The sequence below is a fragment of the Mustela putorius genome, unplaced genomic scaffold (genome assembly GCF_011764305.1).
Source record: "Mustela putorius furo isolate JIRA1106 unplaced genomic scaffold, ASM1176430v1.1 tig00004039_pilon_pilon_pilon, whole genome shotgun sequence".
Taxonomy (NCBI): Eukaryota; Metazoa; Chordata; class Mammalia; order Carnivora; family Mustelidae; genus Mustela; species Mustela putorius.
In genome coordinates, this window is record NW_025422174.1 from 1,994,897 (window position 1) to 2,011,206 (window position 16,310).

Here is a 16,310-nt window from a genome sequence, read left to right on the forward strand (position 1 = left end):
TGGGGGGCAGGAGGTGCCTCTCTGGGAGCATCCCGAGCTAGAGGTCAGGAGAACGGGTGCCTGCGGGAGGGACAGCAGAGCCACTGGGCTTCCGGGAGGCAAGGCCGACAGCGCCCCAGCCCGAGAGGCCTCGGGACCCCGCGGTGCCTCCTCAGCACACTTCCCACCTTCCTGCCCTGCATCTGAGCCCAGACCTGAGTCCTGGGTCTCGGCTTCCTTGTCACCTCCCCAAAGGGGCTGGGCCCTCCTGCCTTGGCCGAACGGACTCCCACTTCCTCCTCATGCTCTCTTTTCCTTCACAGCATTTATTAAACTCTGAATTTTAAATGTGTTGATTGTCTGTCCTCCCCCACGGCCATCAGCTCTGCGAGGGCGGGGACCTTGTCTGTCCTCTTTCTCCTCCCAGACCGCGCGAGGACAGTCAGCAGCTCTGCAGACCGTCCGGAGCCTCGGGAAGGGGCGGGCTGTCGGAGGTTTTGCTCCCTGGAGCTTCTGCGGCGAGACGGCTGCTCAGCTCATTTTTCTGGGGGTGCAGGCAGCTTCCTGGGCGGCGGAACTAATTGGATAGTATCCCAGCGTCCCTGCAGGGAAGTGTGGCGGCCCAGAGCTCTTGAAATCTAACCGGCCAGAAGAAGAGGATTTGCATTTCGGCTAATGTGACTGGTGGACGGCACAGTCGCTGTCGGAGGAGTGTTCTCAAGGCTGGCCAGGCCTGAGGCGGGGGCCCCAAACCCATCCTAGTTTTCTCTGTGCAGCCCAGGGGCCAAATGGGAGGTGAGGGGGGCCCCACAGCGTGAGGCCTGGAACGTGGGTGCACGGACTGGATATTCCTGGGAGAGACAGACAGACAGCACAAGACAGAAGGGAAGAGTCTAAGACAGAGGTAGAAGGAAACAGAAGAAGAGACAGAGGCAGAAAGAGAGGGAAATGCCAAAGGGAGGGCCCCACGCCGTGGCCCCGGTGAGCACACGGTCCAGGAGGACAGCGAGATGGGCCTGTCCAGTGAGACCCCCGCCCCCGCCGCGATTGCAGAGACCCTGGTGTCTTTCCTCATGCGAGCATCTTGCCTCAAAGAGCGAACCTCGGGTGTGTACAGATTCTCTCTGATGCCACAGGGGCCGGGAAGTGAAGCCCTTTCTGTCCTCTCGTGCCCAACCCGAGAGAAGCCATCGGTGCACAGACTGGAGGGATGCTGGTCTTGAACTTCCCAGGGAGAGTGTGTGCTCTCCGGGACGCACGCCTCCCCTGCGGCCCCCGGGTCCCCAAGCCTGCCACAGGGTGTGCGGCCGATGGGACACGCCCCAGCCTGCAGCGGTGGGCGCCCACTGGGGGCTGCTGCTTTCACCTGGTGCGCCGGTCCTCCCGCTTTGTCCTGGGCCTCGCCCTCCGCGAAGGCCGCCGCATCCACGGGGCCATCATTCCCGTGGCATTTTCCTCTAAATCACTCACTTTTTTTTTGAAACGTAAATGTATTCAGAAAGGAAGCTTCAGATCACCACCGGAAATGAAAAACCAGCGGTACTTGCCATGAAGAGAGAAGGGAACCATAAAACTGGGAAAAATCAAAACATCCCCATTGTAAAAACGTGTAGCATCTCAACCAGCGGCTCCCCCTCCCCGCCCGCCCCCGGGGTGCGGCTGCCCTCTCCCCATCCCCCGCCCCGCCGCGGGACATTTGTAACCTCTGGAGATATTTTCGGGGATGCAGCTAAACATCCTGAGAAGCCCAGAATAGCCCACCCCCACGACAAAGGGGTATCGGGCCCCAGATGTCAGTAGTGCTGAGGTTTGGAACTTCTGGTCTAAAATAAGCTTGCGCGCCCGAAGGCGGTGTGCCCCACACTTGGGTAGCTCTGACCTGGTTAGCTGCTCACCCCTGAGGCTCAGCTGCAACACCCCCTCCCCAGGGATGCCTCCCCGGACCCCCAGAGCGGAGGTCACTGGAGGTCAGCTGCTGTGACCCCCGTACCGCTCACCTCCTGACTCTCTGGCTCTTAGCCTTTGCTTTCTGCCCGTGTCCTGGTCCCCCCCCCTCCCCCCCGCCCCAGACTCGCAAGCAGGCAGGGCCCACACCTGTCCTAGTCGTCCTTCTCCAGCCCTGGCTCCTAGCAGGTGCTCCGTAGTTACACGTGGAATGAACAAAAGCTGGGGGGAAAAAAAAAAAGAGGGGATTCTGTCCCTGAGTCCCCCACTGTCGGCCTGTCAGGCACTGTCTCCTGTGAAGTGGAGACTTGGAGAGGAGACCGGAACACGGGACTTCTGTGCCCCAGAGCACCCAGTGGGTGGAAAGGTCCCTGGCAGAGCGAGAGCCCTGAATCAAGGTTAGGGGTGATCTGCAGGGGGGCAGGGGTCCCTGGAGAGATCAGGGGCTCGTTGCTTCATTCATTTCTTTCCGCACAGTTCTCCCGAGCTATCCCGGGGTTGGTTAATAACGGCACCTCCTTTTCTCTCAAGGTCCTGGTCTGGATAGTCGATGACGGGGTCCCCCGCACTTTCCCTCTTGGGCCACAGTATCTAGTGGGGCAGGCGGAGAGTCGAGCAGTCACCGAGGCTTGAGAGGGCGGTCCATACAGGCTGTCTCTGCCCTGCCCTCACCACTCGGGGACACTGTACTCACAGGGGACACTCGGGCTTCTCTGTTTAGCAGTGGGGTGTAGAGCCTGAGTGGGGGACTGAGAGCCCGGAGCGGGGCTACTGAGAAGGCGCCCCCTCAGCAGACAGAGCTGCAAGTATCATGCATCATGCCAGAGTTGAGACGGTTGCCCCAGATGCAGCCCAAGGTCAAAGCTTGGGTAGAATGTCAAGACCACATTCCTGGAGCGTTTGAATTTCTGGGGTGGAGACGCAGAAGGCAGGGGGAGAGGGCCAGAACTGTGATGTGTGTGATTTGTGTGGACATGTCAAGGGCGGCTTCCAGCTCTGCCTCGGGGGGCCCCAGCTCGCTCTCCTCATTCCCACCCCGGCACGGGCCAGCGTCCCTGTCCCGCTTCCTCCTCCCGCCATCCAGCGGGTGACGACCCACTGCTGTCTCGGGGGGGCTTATGAACGTCCAAGGCCACCAGAATGGGGTTAGCGCATGTGAAGAGTTACGTGGGAGCAGGCCCTAGGATGACGTCACTCTTTCTGAGCGACCTTGAGGACGCACTGGTTGCGTCTTTGCGCACGAGGCCAGACTGTCGGGGCGTCCGCTGCTGTCTGCCACCCGCTCGGATCGGGCGAGAACTCTTTGTTGTCCCCACGGCCCATGTTCTCCGTGGGCAGTCCTGGAAGGGGCTGCTCTGCGCGCGTCCGCATAGCCGGAGTCATTCTATCCTGGGACCCACCTCTCTCCCTCCCACTCCTCCAGGCCAGGCAACCTGACCTGGTCTCCAGGCGGAGGGGAGAGAAGCCGCCCCCGCTCCATCCCCCATTCTTCCACACATTCTCAGCGAGTATCCGCCTGTAGGCTTTGGAAATCGGCGAAGCTGGGACACGAACCCTTGGTTTCCCAGTCTTGTGTGACGACAGCTGTGCCCCAAAGTCATTGAGATCGTCTCTCCAGTTACCCCAGTGAAGCAGGGTAACAGGGAACGCTGGAGCGCAAATCCATGTTTTTAACATAAAAAATCATCCCACCACCACATGGCCCTGGGCTGCTCCAGGACCCACTGGGAACTGGGGTCGTGGCCCCAGGGACGCCTTCTAGGCCCCTACCGGCTGGGAAGGGTCCGAGTCCGTTCATTGCCGTGGGGCTCGATGGAGGCGGTTGGGGCAGACGACGCTGGTGGCGGTTCAGTAAACCCCATCCTTGAACTGGGATGGTCCCCTATTAAAGCTGCCTCTGATTTGGGCCACTTCCCTGTAAAAGGCAAATAGAGAAATGCGCAGAACCCAAACAAGCATGATGCTAATGACTCAAGTGGCCTGGAAGGGAGGGGCAGAGGGATGGCAGTGATCTAGCCCGGGGCAGACAAGGTTGAGGGGCGACTCGGTAATTGCTCAGCTCCCACAGGATCCCCACAAGAAGAAGTCAACCGGCTCACCCCCCTTGTCCTCGGAGGGCAGAGCCAGAAATGAGCTCAAATTGGAGCTGGAAAGATTTAGGTTATGTGTAAGGAGGAACTTTTAAACCCTGAAATATGCTACTCAGAGAGGCTTCGGGTTCTCGAGAGAGTGTCCAAAAATAGCCTGGTCTTTAAAAATAGTCCTGGGCAGGCTTTAAACATAGCCTCTGCTCGGCTCCTTGGTCACGGTTTTCAGAGCAAGCGGACCCCGCCGTATGGGGTGCTCCCCAGGTCAGAGGGCTCGACGGACAGTCAGAGTCAACCTCCGGTCTCCATCCGGACAAACATTTGAATGTTTTAGATGTTTATAGATAAGGGATTTATTTTTCTGTCTTCCTTCCCGCTGAGGGGTGTCAGGAAGTTCCAACCTTCAGAAGCTCAAAGTTTTCGGCCGATGCTAAGTGGGTCAAACCCATCAGTTACCCCCAGTCTCTCCCCACTCCCGAGGCAGGGCTCTCTAGCATCTGCGGGTCGGCTGGGAAATTCATCCATCTCGGCAAAGCTCGCACCCCTCCAGCGACCTGCTCACCTGCCCCCTGACCTCGGCAGCCTTGGCCTGGCCGTGTCCTTGTCGCTTGGGGACCTACAGCCAGCTCTCCCCACCCCCTGCTTCCCACCTCCTCATCCTCCACACGCCAGCCAGAGAGATCGTACAGGTGAGACACACCTGATTCTCACCTTCTTGCTTACAGTTTCGTGATTCCTGCCCATTCGCCCTCAGGACAAAGCCCAAACTCCCTAGAGATCCAGAAGTTTTCAATGCCCCCTTTCTCTCTCCAGCAGCGGCTCCCTCACCCACGTGCCCTGCCTCACGGCGCTAACAGCCCACCAGGCCACTTTGCCTCCGAGCTCTCCCAGAGCGGGTCCGTGGCCAGGCACACCCTCTTGGTCCTTCTGAGCCTGCGGCTCTCAGATCGGAGGTCACCTTCCCTGGGTGACATTTTTTCCTGACCTTCCCGTTCAAGCCTGGTCAAGGAGCCCAGCTGGGCTTCCCATGGGTCCCTTGGCTGCCCTGGCCCATGCCAGTCCCCAGGTGTCTCTGTGGTCCCCCCGCCGCCCCCGCCCAGAGAGCATGAGGAGACCAGTCGGCTTGCCCCCAGCTGGAAGAGAGTCTGGCCCACCACAGGTACTCAGTACATGCTCAGGGACTCATCAACTCACTGTCAGGCCGCCCCAGCTTCCCCTTTGCTGCCCTCCTGCCCTATCTCATCAGGTTTCAGCCTCCTCCAGGTCCCCACCAGCTCTGCAATGTCCCAACATGACACGCATAGGATTGTTGGCAAATCTAGATCGGTGCCCACATACCCAAGAATATTTATGTAGACACGAATGCTCTCCGAGTGTTCGGAGTAGTGACTTAGCCTCTTTAATAATAAACTCTTTAATATATAATAATAAACATCTTTAATAATAAATTAATTAATCAGCTCCTTCTCTGTTATCTCCATTAAATGGAGCACGCCTTCAGCAGAGTATGTCCAAACCCTGCAAGACAGAGTCAGGCCAGAGGCAAGACGAGTCCCAGAAGCTGGGTGGGTGTCATTGCTCCGTGTCCTGCCCCAGGCCACAGCTCCAGGCTGCTGTGTTCCCGCAGCAGGGGCCCCTGGGCCGGGGTCCACCACACCCGTTCCCCACAGCGTGGCGTCATGGCTTGGCACTCCATCCCGTCCCTGTCATGTCGCCGGATCTCTCTTTACGCTCGTGAGCAGGGAGCTCACACACAGGGTGTCCCCACTCCCCGAAAGGACGATTTCCGCCCTCCTCTTGCTCCCTAAACTGCCGCAGGTCCGCACCCATGGACTCACCCTCAAGTGCTCGGTGGAGAGGAAGCCGCTCTGGGGGGCCTCCAGCCCCTTGCTTGTGTAGAAGCTCCCCTGCATTCCTTGCCTCCTCCGCCCTGCTTCTGCAGTTGCCCGGGGCCTCTCTGACCAGCAGTCCCCCCCGCCACCCCATCTACTGGACAGCTTGGTGGGGGGAGCACAGGAGCATTGTCTGTCTCCCCTCTTCAGGATCCATCCCTGAGCCCTGCTGTCACCCCTTTTTCCTGCTTCTGCATGGGTTTGGACGCCCTCTCTGGGATGACTTGGCTGCTTTCTCTCTTCGCGGCAGCCCTGTCGTAGCTGAGCGTCTGTCCCCCGTGTCCCACGTGCTGGCAGACCCAGCCGTGCCCCTCTGTCTTCACCTCTGACCTCAGGGCTGCTGCCTCCGTCTTGGCACACTTATTTGGCCTGGCGCTGGCCATGCCACACTCGCTTCCTCCCGCTGCCTAGGCCCCTCCTGGGCTGCTCCGGCCGCCCCTCCTACTCCGCTCGGCCCCAGCATTGGCTCGGCTCCATCCGGGTTTTCTCTTCCTACAATGTCTCTCTGGGTGGTTTCTCCCGGGCCCTTGTCCCTGTGCCAGTGACTCGTGCATTTGATCCCCAGCTCGGACTGCTCCCTGAACCCCCAACTTGTATACCCAACTGCTTGCTTGATGTCTCTGCTTGGGTAGGAGATAGACATTTCCAACCAATATGGCCCAGCTGGGACTCCAGCCCCCCCCGGTGTTTTCCTTCCTTCCCCGTCTTTATCTTAGTAGACGGCACCACCACCACCATCTGCCCGCTTAGTGGCCCAGCCGGGAACTCTGGAGAGCACCCGAGAATTCCAGCACGTCCCGTTGGCTCCACCTTCACACCTGCCCAGGGGCTGCCAGCAGCTCTGGGCCAAGTAGCGGCCTCCTGGACGGGCCCCAGCCGGGCTCGCTCCTCCACAGCCCCTCCCCCGCCTTCCCTCTCCAGCCAGTAACCAGGACGAGCGGTCAACATAACCGAGGCGCCGCTTTCTGCCGTCTGCTGGCCTCTGTCGCGCTGACGATAAAAGCCGGACTCATCACTGTGCTCCGTAAGGTGCTGGCCGCTGGCTGCCCTCCTCACCCACCCCTAGCCGCCTTCTCCTGAGCCCCCTGCGGGAGCCTCCTCTCCCTGTCACCCCCAGCTCAGGCCCCTGCCAGGCCTCTCCCCCTCCTACGGGAGTGCTCTGCCCCAGGCCTCCCCGCGGCTGCCTCCAGCTCCCATCAAATCTTTGCTTAAACATCTCCTCCCGAGGGGCCCCTGGGTGGCCCAGTGGGTTGGGCGTCTGCCTTCAGCCCAGGTCTTGATCCCGGAGTCCTGGCTTCCGGCCCCATCTCAGCAGGGAGTCTGCTTCTCCCTCCGCCCTTCCCCCTGCTTGTGCTCTGTCTCACTCTCTCTCAAATAAATACATACAATCTTTAAAAAAAAAAAAAAAAATCACCTCCCCAGAGAGGCCCTCCCTGACCATCCAGTCTGAGCGGCCCCCAGGATCTCCCTGTCACGTTATTTTATTTTCATCACGGCACCTCTCTCTACAGGATGTCTTCCTGTTAACTCACGTGCTCGTTGTCCGGATCTCTCCATTAGGCCCCCGGGGGCCTTGAGGGCAGGGCCTGGGTCTGTCTGTGTTAGCGGCCCCCAAGCACTAGACCTGTGAAAAGCATTTGATAAGTGTTCACTGACAGATCGAATTAACAAATGATAAATACATGAACGTTGACTTGGATATTGGCTCATGTAGACGACTAGCTCTCCCGAGTCAGCCAATCCGGTCCCCCGCCTTGCTCATTCCCGTATCCAGGACCCAGGACTCTCCACCCGCGGACTGACGCCCCGCCCCCACACACCTTGACATCTGTGGTGGTCTGTTCGTCTGATCCGTCCCGAACACTTACTGTGTGCTGGGACTCCGGACCTGGTGCCTGGACAAGGGTGCCATCTGGAGGACCTATACAGTGGGTCTTAGGCATTCATTCATTCATTCATTCATTCATTCATTCAAGAAGCACTGATATAGGGCCTCCTTCCTGCCAAGCACTATTCTAGATGCTTCACAAGTATAAGCCACCTGCTACTCATACCGACCTATGACAGGTGCTGTTATTACCCCCACGTTACACTTGGGGAAACTGAGGCACAGAAATGGGACGTCACCCCCTCAAGGTCACGTAGCTGGTGAGTGACAGAGCTGGAAGCTACAGACTCTCTGTCACTTTGTTTTCCCCCTGCTTTACCCTGGGCTTACCTTCTGACCCTCCCGACATGGTCTCTCAATTCTGGGCCCGCGCCAGCCCCTCCGGACTGGACAGCCGACTTCCCTTGGTTGGTCTGAGCAGGGCTGGGAGTTGTGGCAGCCCTTCCCGCTCTGGGAAGGAATCACACCCAGCCCAGCTCTGGCGCCTCCGTCAGCGTCACACGCCAGTGCCCTCCAGCGTCCCCCAGAGGCTTGGATGAGCCATGGCCACCTCGCGGCGTGGGGTTGTGGGCCGGGGCTCCCGTTTATGGTGGCAGGATTTGGAAAATGAGGTTTACAGCCATGAGTTTCCTTCCCGCCAGGAAGCAGCAGTCACGGAGCAGGAAAGCCCCATTCATTTAGTTGATGCTAATTTAGGACGTGCAGGAACTCCGCAGAAAGTCACTTTTTCACCCAGAGGAGTTGGAAACCATTCCTTCTGCAAAGGGTTCCTATGACAGACGGTACCGTGGACCTCCCTCTGCAGAGCAGACCTGCTTCCAGAAACATGGGTGAGGGTCAGGTTTTTAAAGGAGCCTCTTCAAAATGCAATCAGAGACTCTCACCAGCCTATCTCGGAGTGAATTGTCATTTTCTTAAAGCACGGCCTTTCGTATTTAGGAGTAAATGGAATTCGATTGAGAAATCAATGCTTTTTCAGACTAACGATTTGGAAAATTAATTATTCTGCCGACAGGCTGGGTCTGGCTTTTGGGTCTAGCTGGGAGTTTTTGTTATGTCCCCACTGCCCTAATCCAAGGAATGATTGTTCTCATGAAAGTTTTCTTTCTTTAGTAGATGTTCACTAGAACTACCTGTGCCTACTAAGATCCCCATTTTATAGATGAGAAAACCAAGGCATCCAGAGGTCGCATAACTCAGGGAGCATCTGGACTGGCAGGGTACCAAAGGACCTGAAGAGGTTAGAACTGTGGGGCGTTTGGAGAGAAAGCTCCTCCCCGAGAAAGGGACTGGGGTGGCTAGGGAAGGGGTCGGGACCCCACCAAAGGCACAAGGCTCCTGGGTAGGTCAGCAGTTCCAGGGGGAATGAGCACTGGGCAGCGAGGAGAGGGGGCTTGTCCTCCCAGCGAACAGACTGTCTTGTGACTTATAAGAACTACAACACTGTGGCATTGACACAGGGACAGAGGGAGACCAGTGGAACAGAGTGACATTAGGACACAGGCTCATATACATGTCAGGCTTGGAATGTAAGTGTCATTTAAAATCACTGCAGAAAGAACAGACCATTCTACAAGGATTCAAAACAATTAGCGACTCATTAAAGACAGTTTCCTCACACCATTCACCAAGATAAATTCTGGGTGAATTCATATAAAAATATAGGACTGTGTATTGATGGTGCTACTTTTCTAAGCCTTGTTTGTTTGTTTTGTTTTGTTTTGTTTTGTTTTAAGATTTTTATTTGAGAGAGAGAGAGTAAGTGAGCAGGGGAAGGGGCAGAGGGAGAGAGAGAACCAGACTCCCCACCGAGCAGGGAGGCCGAGGACATGGGGCTTATTCCCAAGACCTGGAGATCATGATCTGAGCCGAAGGCAGATGTTTAACCGACTGAGCCACCCAGGTCCCTTACGATGCTCCTTTTCTAAAAGTAGACAGAGGAAGCAAAAACCAAAAAGGAAAAGACTGGTAAGTTTGACGATATCAGATACCAAAATGTAGGACAAAAGAGGCTTTATCCATAATTGCCATCATTCGGCACTGGAAAGCCATGAGGAGACATGGAGGAAACGTACATGCCTATTGCTAACTGACAGATCTCGACCTGAGAAGGCTACACACCATATGATTCCAACTATATGATATTCTAGAAAAAGCAAAATGATGAAGAAGGCAAAAAGATTGGTGGCTGCCAGGGCTTCAGAGCAGGTGGAGAACAGGGGATTTTTAAGGCCGTGAAATGAGTCGACACAGTAATGGTGGACACGTGTCACCAAAGATTGATCAAGATCTGAAAAAAAAAAAAAAAAGATTGATCAAAATCTATAGAATGTACAACACGAAGAGAAAGCCCTAACGTAAACTAAGTTAATAGTTTAATTTAGTTAATACTGGGATCAGCGTTGGCTTGTCAATGGTAGCAAATACACTACGCTAATGCCAGATATTAATCGTACGGGAAACTGTGGGAGTGGTGACCGGGGAGCTCTCTGTAAGTTCCCCTCGCTTTTTCTGTAAACCCAAAACGGCTCTAAAAACCAAAGTCTATTTATGAATTAAAAACAAAAAGATGCGCAGCGCATGGGAAAAGGCAAGCAGTAGACTCTCGGTCTTCTATGCAACAGGCAGGATTAGTATGCAGAATACATAAAGAATTCCTACCAATTGATAAGGGAAAATGTCTATGTGTACATATATATATATATATATATATTATTTTTTTTAAACTGACAAAGGATACATTCAGGCACTGTAGGGACAGAGGTAAGAATGGTCAACTAAGTCGTGAAGAACACCCAAGCTCACTAGGAATGAAGGGAACACAAAACTTTAAATGATGTTGAAGAGTCACTCTGCGTCATGCAAGGGGCACAGTATTGAACGTTTTGGAATCTGCAGCGTCGGGGAAGGTTGGGGTAAGACCCCCCAGACAGCTGGCGGAAGCACGAGATGGGGCTACCACACAAGGGAGCAATTCCCCGACACGGACTCAACTTTAAAATGCACAGGCTTCATGACCCAGCAATTCTTCTTATTCCCTCTGCAGATATCCCTGCTTGTAAGCACAAAGACACTTAGAGAAAAGCGTTCATTGCAGCGCTGCTCATAGAGCAAAAACCTGGAAATAATATAACTGTCAATTGATTGGTTAAGTAAAACACACTACTTCATTATTAAGGAGTTGTACGCAGCAGTTCCAAAGAATAAGGTAGGTCTGTTATGTACCTCTTGGCAAGTTCACCCAGGACTGTGTCAAGTAAAGAAGAATAAGACAGCCATATGGCTCACCACTCTTCTCCTCCTTCTAATAGACTGAGCCAGGGCAGAGAGGACCAAAGAGGGTGCTGTGTTGTCTGTGACAGCCCTGGACAGTTCTGTGCCACCTGCCAGGGCACAACTAAAAATGCAGACTAGAACGTACCGGATTTTCTGACTTGAGGGCTCCCCGCCAGGCCACACCTGCGGTCCCATAACAGTGACAAGTGTCCACAAGGGGCTGACCCAGGCTCAGAGAAGCAGGCAGCCACATTGCTTCTTTGGTCTCCGTTGGATCCAGGGTCCAGGGACTGGAGCGTGACCCAGAGGTGTGCTGGAGCCTGCGGGCATGAGGTCGGGAGCGCCGATGGCACAACCTCTGCTCTGCTTTCGGTGACGTCACATCGGTAGCTTGAGATCGGCCATAGTGGGAGTCACTGCACCATGGAACTCGGCAAATGCTACAGATCAGGGCTTTTCTTTTCCCTCTGGAGAACCAGTTGTTCAACATTTATCTTCACACTATGGGAATGCAGGGCGGCCCTCTCCCTCCACCGCCCACTCTGAGTTCCAGGATGCAGAGCCCTGCTCCCTCTTAACTTCTGTCTCGGCTAAGCCTCCTCCTCTCCTCCGTTCATCTGCATCTTTCCTCTTGCCTCCTCTTCAAGAAGAGGGAAGAGGGTGATCAGGCAGCCAGGGCAGGACAGACGCGCGCTGGGCAGCACGGGATAAGCCCTGCAGCTGAGGGCATTTGAATCTGGGCACCAGCCCCGACAACGCCATCGACCCCCTTCATAACCGTGGACAGACTTTAGCACTCCAGGCTTCTGTGTTCTCGTCTGTGAGATGCGAATAATCATACGCGGCTGTACATACACAGCCTTACAGGCGTGGTTCTGCTTCCTCTCCAGGGAGGGACACGCATGTAGACTGCATCGTGAATGGACCCTATGGAGATGTCCAGTGGGCCACCTGAACAATGGTACATAGTCCCCGATCATGGTACTTCTTGATACTTAGAAGGTTGTTACGAAAAGGAAGAGGTAATAACCCCGAGTGCTTGGCCCACAGCAGGTGCACAAGCGTGATTGCTTTCCTTTCTAGTAATCTACCCCTTCTCTTCTCCACACTGTATCACTCTGTCTTAGGGTTGGGTTCGTGAGGGCTCCAGATGCCATGGTCCACACAGGGAAATGCCCCCCGGGCTGTAATAACCCTTCCAGCTGTAACAACGCTATGCCCCCAGGCACTGGCACTGAAGCTGCCTTGTCCCATTCACCCACCTTTTGCCTTACCCGTCAGAGTCCTCATCTTAGGGTCCAAAGATCTGAACAAAGCTCAAAGAGTGAAGCTTTGCCCAGCTCTCCATGGAGAAAATGTGGGGGAAGCGGATTCCCACTCAGATCCGTGGGAATCCCAGCCAGCGGGCTCAAAGATTTTTGACCCGTGAACCACAGAAAAACATTTCATGTTTCAGTCACCACACACACGGACGTACGCGTAGAACCAAAAAGATTCACAAAATAATATTCACTCTTGCTAAGCTTGATGGTATTGGGCATGTCTTTTCTATTCCATTCTTGTTGCCTTTCTTTCTTTCTTTCTTTCTTTCTTTCTTTCTTTTTTTTTTTTACTGCTGGCAATCAGTGAAGGTGATTTCATGACCCACTAGTCTAATGAGTCCAGACCTACAGTTTGAAAAATACCCTCTAGGCGCCTTCTCCCAAATGACCAAATGACCTTACAGTTTGCAGGCATCAGCGAACTATATAGCCCACGGGTGAAATCCGGCCCAGCGCTTGTTTTTGTAAATAAAGTTTTATCGGTACACAGCCATACTCATCCATGTATGTATTGTCTATGGCTCTTTGGGGCTACAGCAGTGGAGAAGTAGTTGCAACAGACATCGCGTGGATCCCAGAGCCTTAAGTATCTATATTACCCGGTACTTAACAGAAAAAGTGTGTCCACCTATGCCCAGAGCTAACTCTGGGTCTCCCTTGTTTAATCTTCCCAGGCCTGCCTTTTGCTCTCTCACTCAAGCTCAAGTTCCTTGGCTGGCTGAGAAAACCGCCCCCCTCTTGCTTCCTGCTCCAGTCCTGCCGACGGCCCTTCCTCCAGGCTGTCCCCCAATACTAAGAGGTCCATGGGACAAAGGGGACAGAGCCCCACCTGGCCTCCTGACGCCTTGTTCTGCTCCCCCCACAGGCCTCCTGGGAATGGTAGCCCACATGATGTACACACAAGTATTCCAGGTCACTGTGAGTCTTGGCCCTGAAGACTGGAGACCCCACTCCTGGGACTACGGGTGGTCGTTCTGGTAAGTGGCTTTGACCTTTAGCCTTGCTGGGACTTCAGCAGCTTGGCCCAGCTCGGGGGAGAAGAGCAGAAGAGGGCAAAGGTAGCTAGCCGGGAGTCCAAAGGCACTTTGAGACCCTACAGCTGGGGTTGCAAACTATGACCCATGGGCTAAATCAGGCCCACAACCTGTTTTTCCACAGCCTTTGACTTAAGGATGGTTTTTACATGCAGGATGCTGAAAAATAAATCAAAAGAATAACATCTTGTGGCCCGTGAACATTACACGAAATTCAAATTTCAGTGTCCGTCAATCAAGTTTTACGGGGACAGAGCCACACTTAACATTTATGTGTTGTCTGGCTGCTTTCCCGCTACAACAACGGGATTGTGGTTGCTACCGACCCTCCGCGGCCCGCAGGCCTGAAGTATTTACTACCTGGCCCTCTACAGAGAAAGTTTGCCGACCCTGCCACACAGGCCGCTCTGGGAAGGTGGGGATGGAAGATGGCAAGTGGCGGGAGCCCCGGGAGGTCTGATAAGCTGGGTGTGCCAAAGAAAGGCAGGATGAGCGATAGACTCCTGTGTATGTGTAAACACACAATGTGTGTTAGAGAAAAGTCTGGGAGGAACAGTTAAGGTGCCTCGTGTTGTAACAGAAAAATCTACTCCAAGCAACATGGAAATACGCTAGTTCCTGTAAGTGGAAGGTGCATCTGTGTTATGGACTTCAGGCTGCGTTTGATCCAGAGTCTCTGACATCATCAGGACTGACTGCTCTTCCTCTGTGATCGTCCGCACATGTGAACCCTGTCCCTGGGTGGGCTTCCCTTCTGGTGGTCAGAAAGCCGTTCCTGAAGCTGGTGCTTCTTCCTCCACATACATTCCCCAACATTGACTAAAGTCCCAAGCCTCCCTCTGCTGGGCCCAATTTAGGTCATTGCCTCTGTCTTGAGTCATCACCCCAGCTGAGGGAATGGCATGACCTTATTGGCTCAGCTTGCCTACACTTACCTCTGGAGTGAGGAAAAAACCGAAAACGAAAACTTGCAAATGGTGAGTGGGTGGAATGGATGCTGGGTGAGCTACCAGACACTACCAGAAGTGTCTGCTTCAGGCACAGCTGGATCCAGGTGATCAGATGATTCATCAGGAGTTTAGACGGTCTCCCCTCCCCATTTTCCTATCTCTGTTCCCTTTGTGTTGGTTGGCTTCATTCACAAGCAGCTTTTCCCTAAGCAAGCTTTTTCCTAAGCAAACTCATCAAACCCAGCTCTAGACTTACATTTTACAAATGTGGGAACACCAGCAGAGAGATGGGGCTTCTTTCCAGGATTTCCAGCCAACATCCTGGTAATGGCTTTCACTGGATTGGCTTAAGTCATGTGTCCATCCCAGGACCAATGATTTAGACCCCAAGGAGACTGGGGGCTGCTCTAATTGGTCTGGCCCGAGTCACAAGGTCAAGGAGGAGAGATTGACCCCACCCAAAATGTTGGTCCAAAGAGGAGGAAGGGCGTCCCCTAAGGGAAATTTGGGGGTGGGGTGGGGTTATCAGATGGGATGCATGCTGGAAAGAGCAACCACACATGTCTGGGGTCTGCAGATCTGGACCATTCTGGTGGTTGGGGACCATTTATCTACTTAGTCATTTTACAGGCGCTTACCACATGCTTACTTGGGGGCAGCCGCTCTCCTAGGTACTGGGGGTACAGCAGTGGCCAAGACACTGTTGTAACAGGCAATGGAGACAAGTAAATAAGCTATCCTGTGGATGGTGGGGTGGGGGGCGGTTCACAGAGCGCCGGGGGATCACGGAGGAGGGCTAGCAGACCCAGCCCCAGGCAGGGAGGGCCCTCTGGGAGCAATGTAGTCGGGCAGGCTAGTGGAAGAGGGGATAAGCTAGTGTGCTGGCCGGGGGTCAGCAGGTACAGAGACTTCGGAGGAAGGTGGTCAGAGTGGAGCAGGAAGACCTCCAAGTCAGAAAGAACCCCTTTCAGACCTGTGGGGACGGCTGCTGATGTGTGCCCCTCGCACTCTGCTGGGCTCCGCCCCCTGCAAAGACAGGTGCCTTAAAGGGACCTAGACTGTCCCACACCACCCCTGATCCCTTGAAGTGGAAGCACCGCAGGGAAACCAGCTAAGGCTCTGGCTCCCTGTCACCCAGGGCTTCCCTCCTTATGGTCATTCTTGCCCGAGCTCTTGACCTTGGAAGCTGGTCATCGGAACTAGATGGTGCGGAGCACGTGTGTAATAGTCTCTGCCGTGCACCGGGCCCTGCTGTGTCATCATTCTAACAAAGCTCTGGTTGTGTACTTTGTGGAGAGGGAACGGAGGCACAGGGAACTTAAGTCAACTCTCCAGGCCAGCTGGTGCTGCGTGGCAGAGCTGGGATCTGAACGCAGGTGGCCTGGCCTTGGAGCCCACCCCTTCAGCCTCTGTATTCTGCCGCTCTGAGTCTGGGATGATACAAAGACGGTTTATAGATGGGCTTAGCACCCTGTTTCACATATGGCAAGCGCTCTTCTAAAAGTGTTTACCAACCCTTTTTTAATTTTTTAATTTTTATTTTTTTAAAAGATTTTATTTATTTATTTGACAGAGAGAAATCACAAGTGAGCAGAGAGGCAGGCAGAGAGAGGGGGAAGCAGGCTCCCTGCGGAGCAGAGAGCCTGATGCGGGGCTCGATCCCAGAACCCTGAGATCATGACCTGAGCCGAAGGCAGAGGCTTTAACCCACTGAGCCACCCAGGCACCCGGTACCAACCCTTTTTTTTAAAAAAAAGATTTTATTTATTTGTTTAGAAAGCACACAAATAGGAGGAAGAGCAGAGAAAGAGGGAGAGAGAGGATCTCAAGCCGACTCATGCCGAGCATGAGTGTGGAGCCCAGTGTGGCACTTGATCTCATGAACCTGAGATCATGACCTGAGCCTCCATCAAGAGTCCAGTCCTTAACAGACGGAGC

At 54.5% G+C, this 16,310-nt stretch overlaps 1 protein-coding gene across 5 annotated transcripts in view; it reads left to right on the plus strand.

Moving 5' to 3' along the window:
- The window catches only part of GSG1L (GSG1 like), a 189,703-nt gene that overhangs the window by 141,426 nt on the left and 31,967 nt on the right, over positions 1-16,310 (plus strand). For all 5 annotated transcript variants that reach the window (XM_045072584.1, XM_045072585.1, XM_045072580.1 and 2 more), the window contains exon 4: positions 13,254-13,365. In XM_045072584.1, the coding sequence (XP_044928519.1) occupies positions 13,254-13,365 (112 nt within the window). The remainder of the gene's footprint in view (positions 1-13,253; positions 13,366-16,310) is intronic.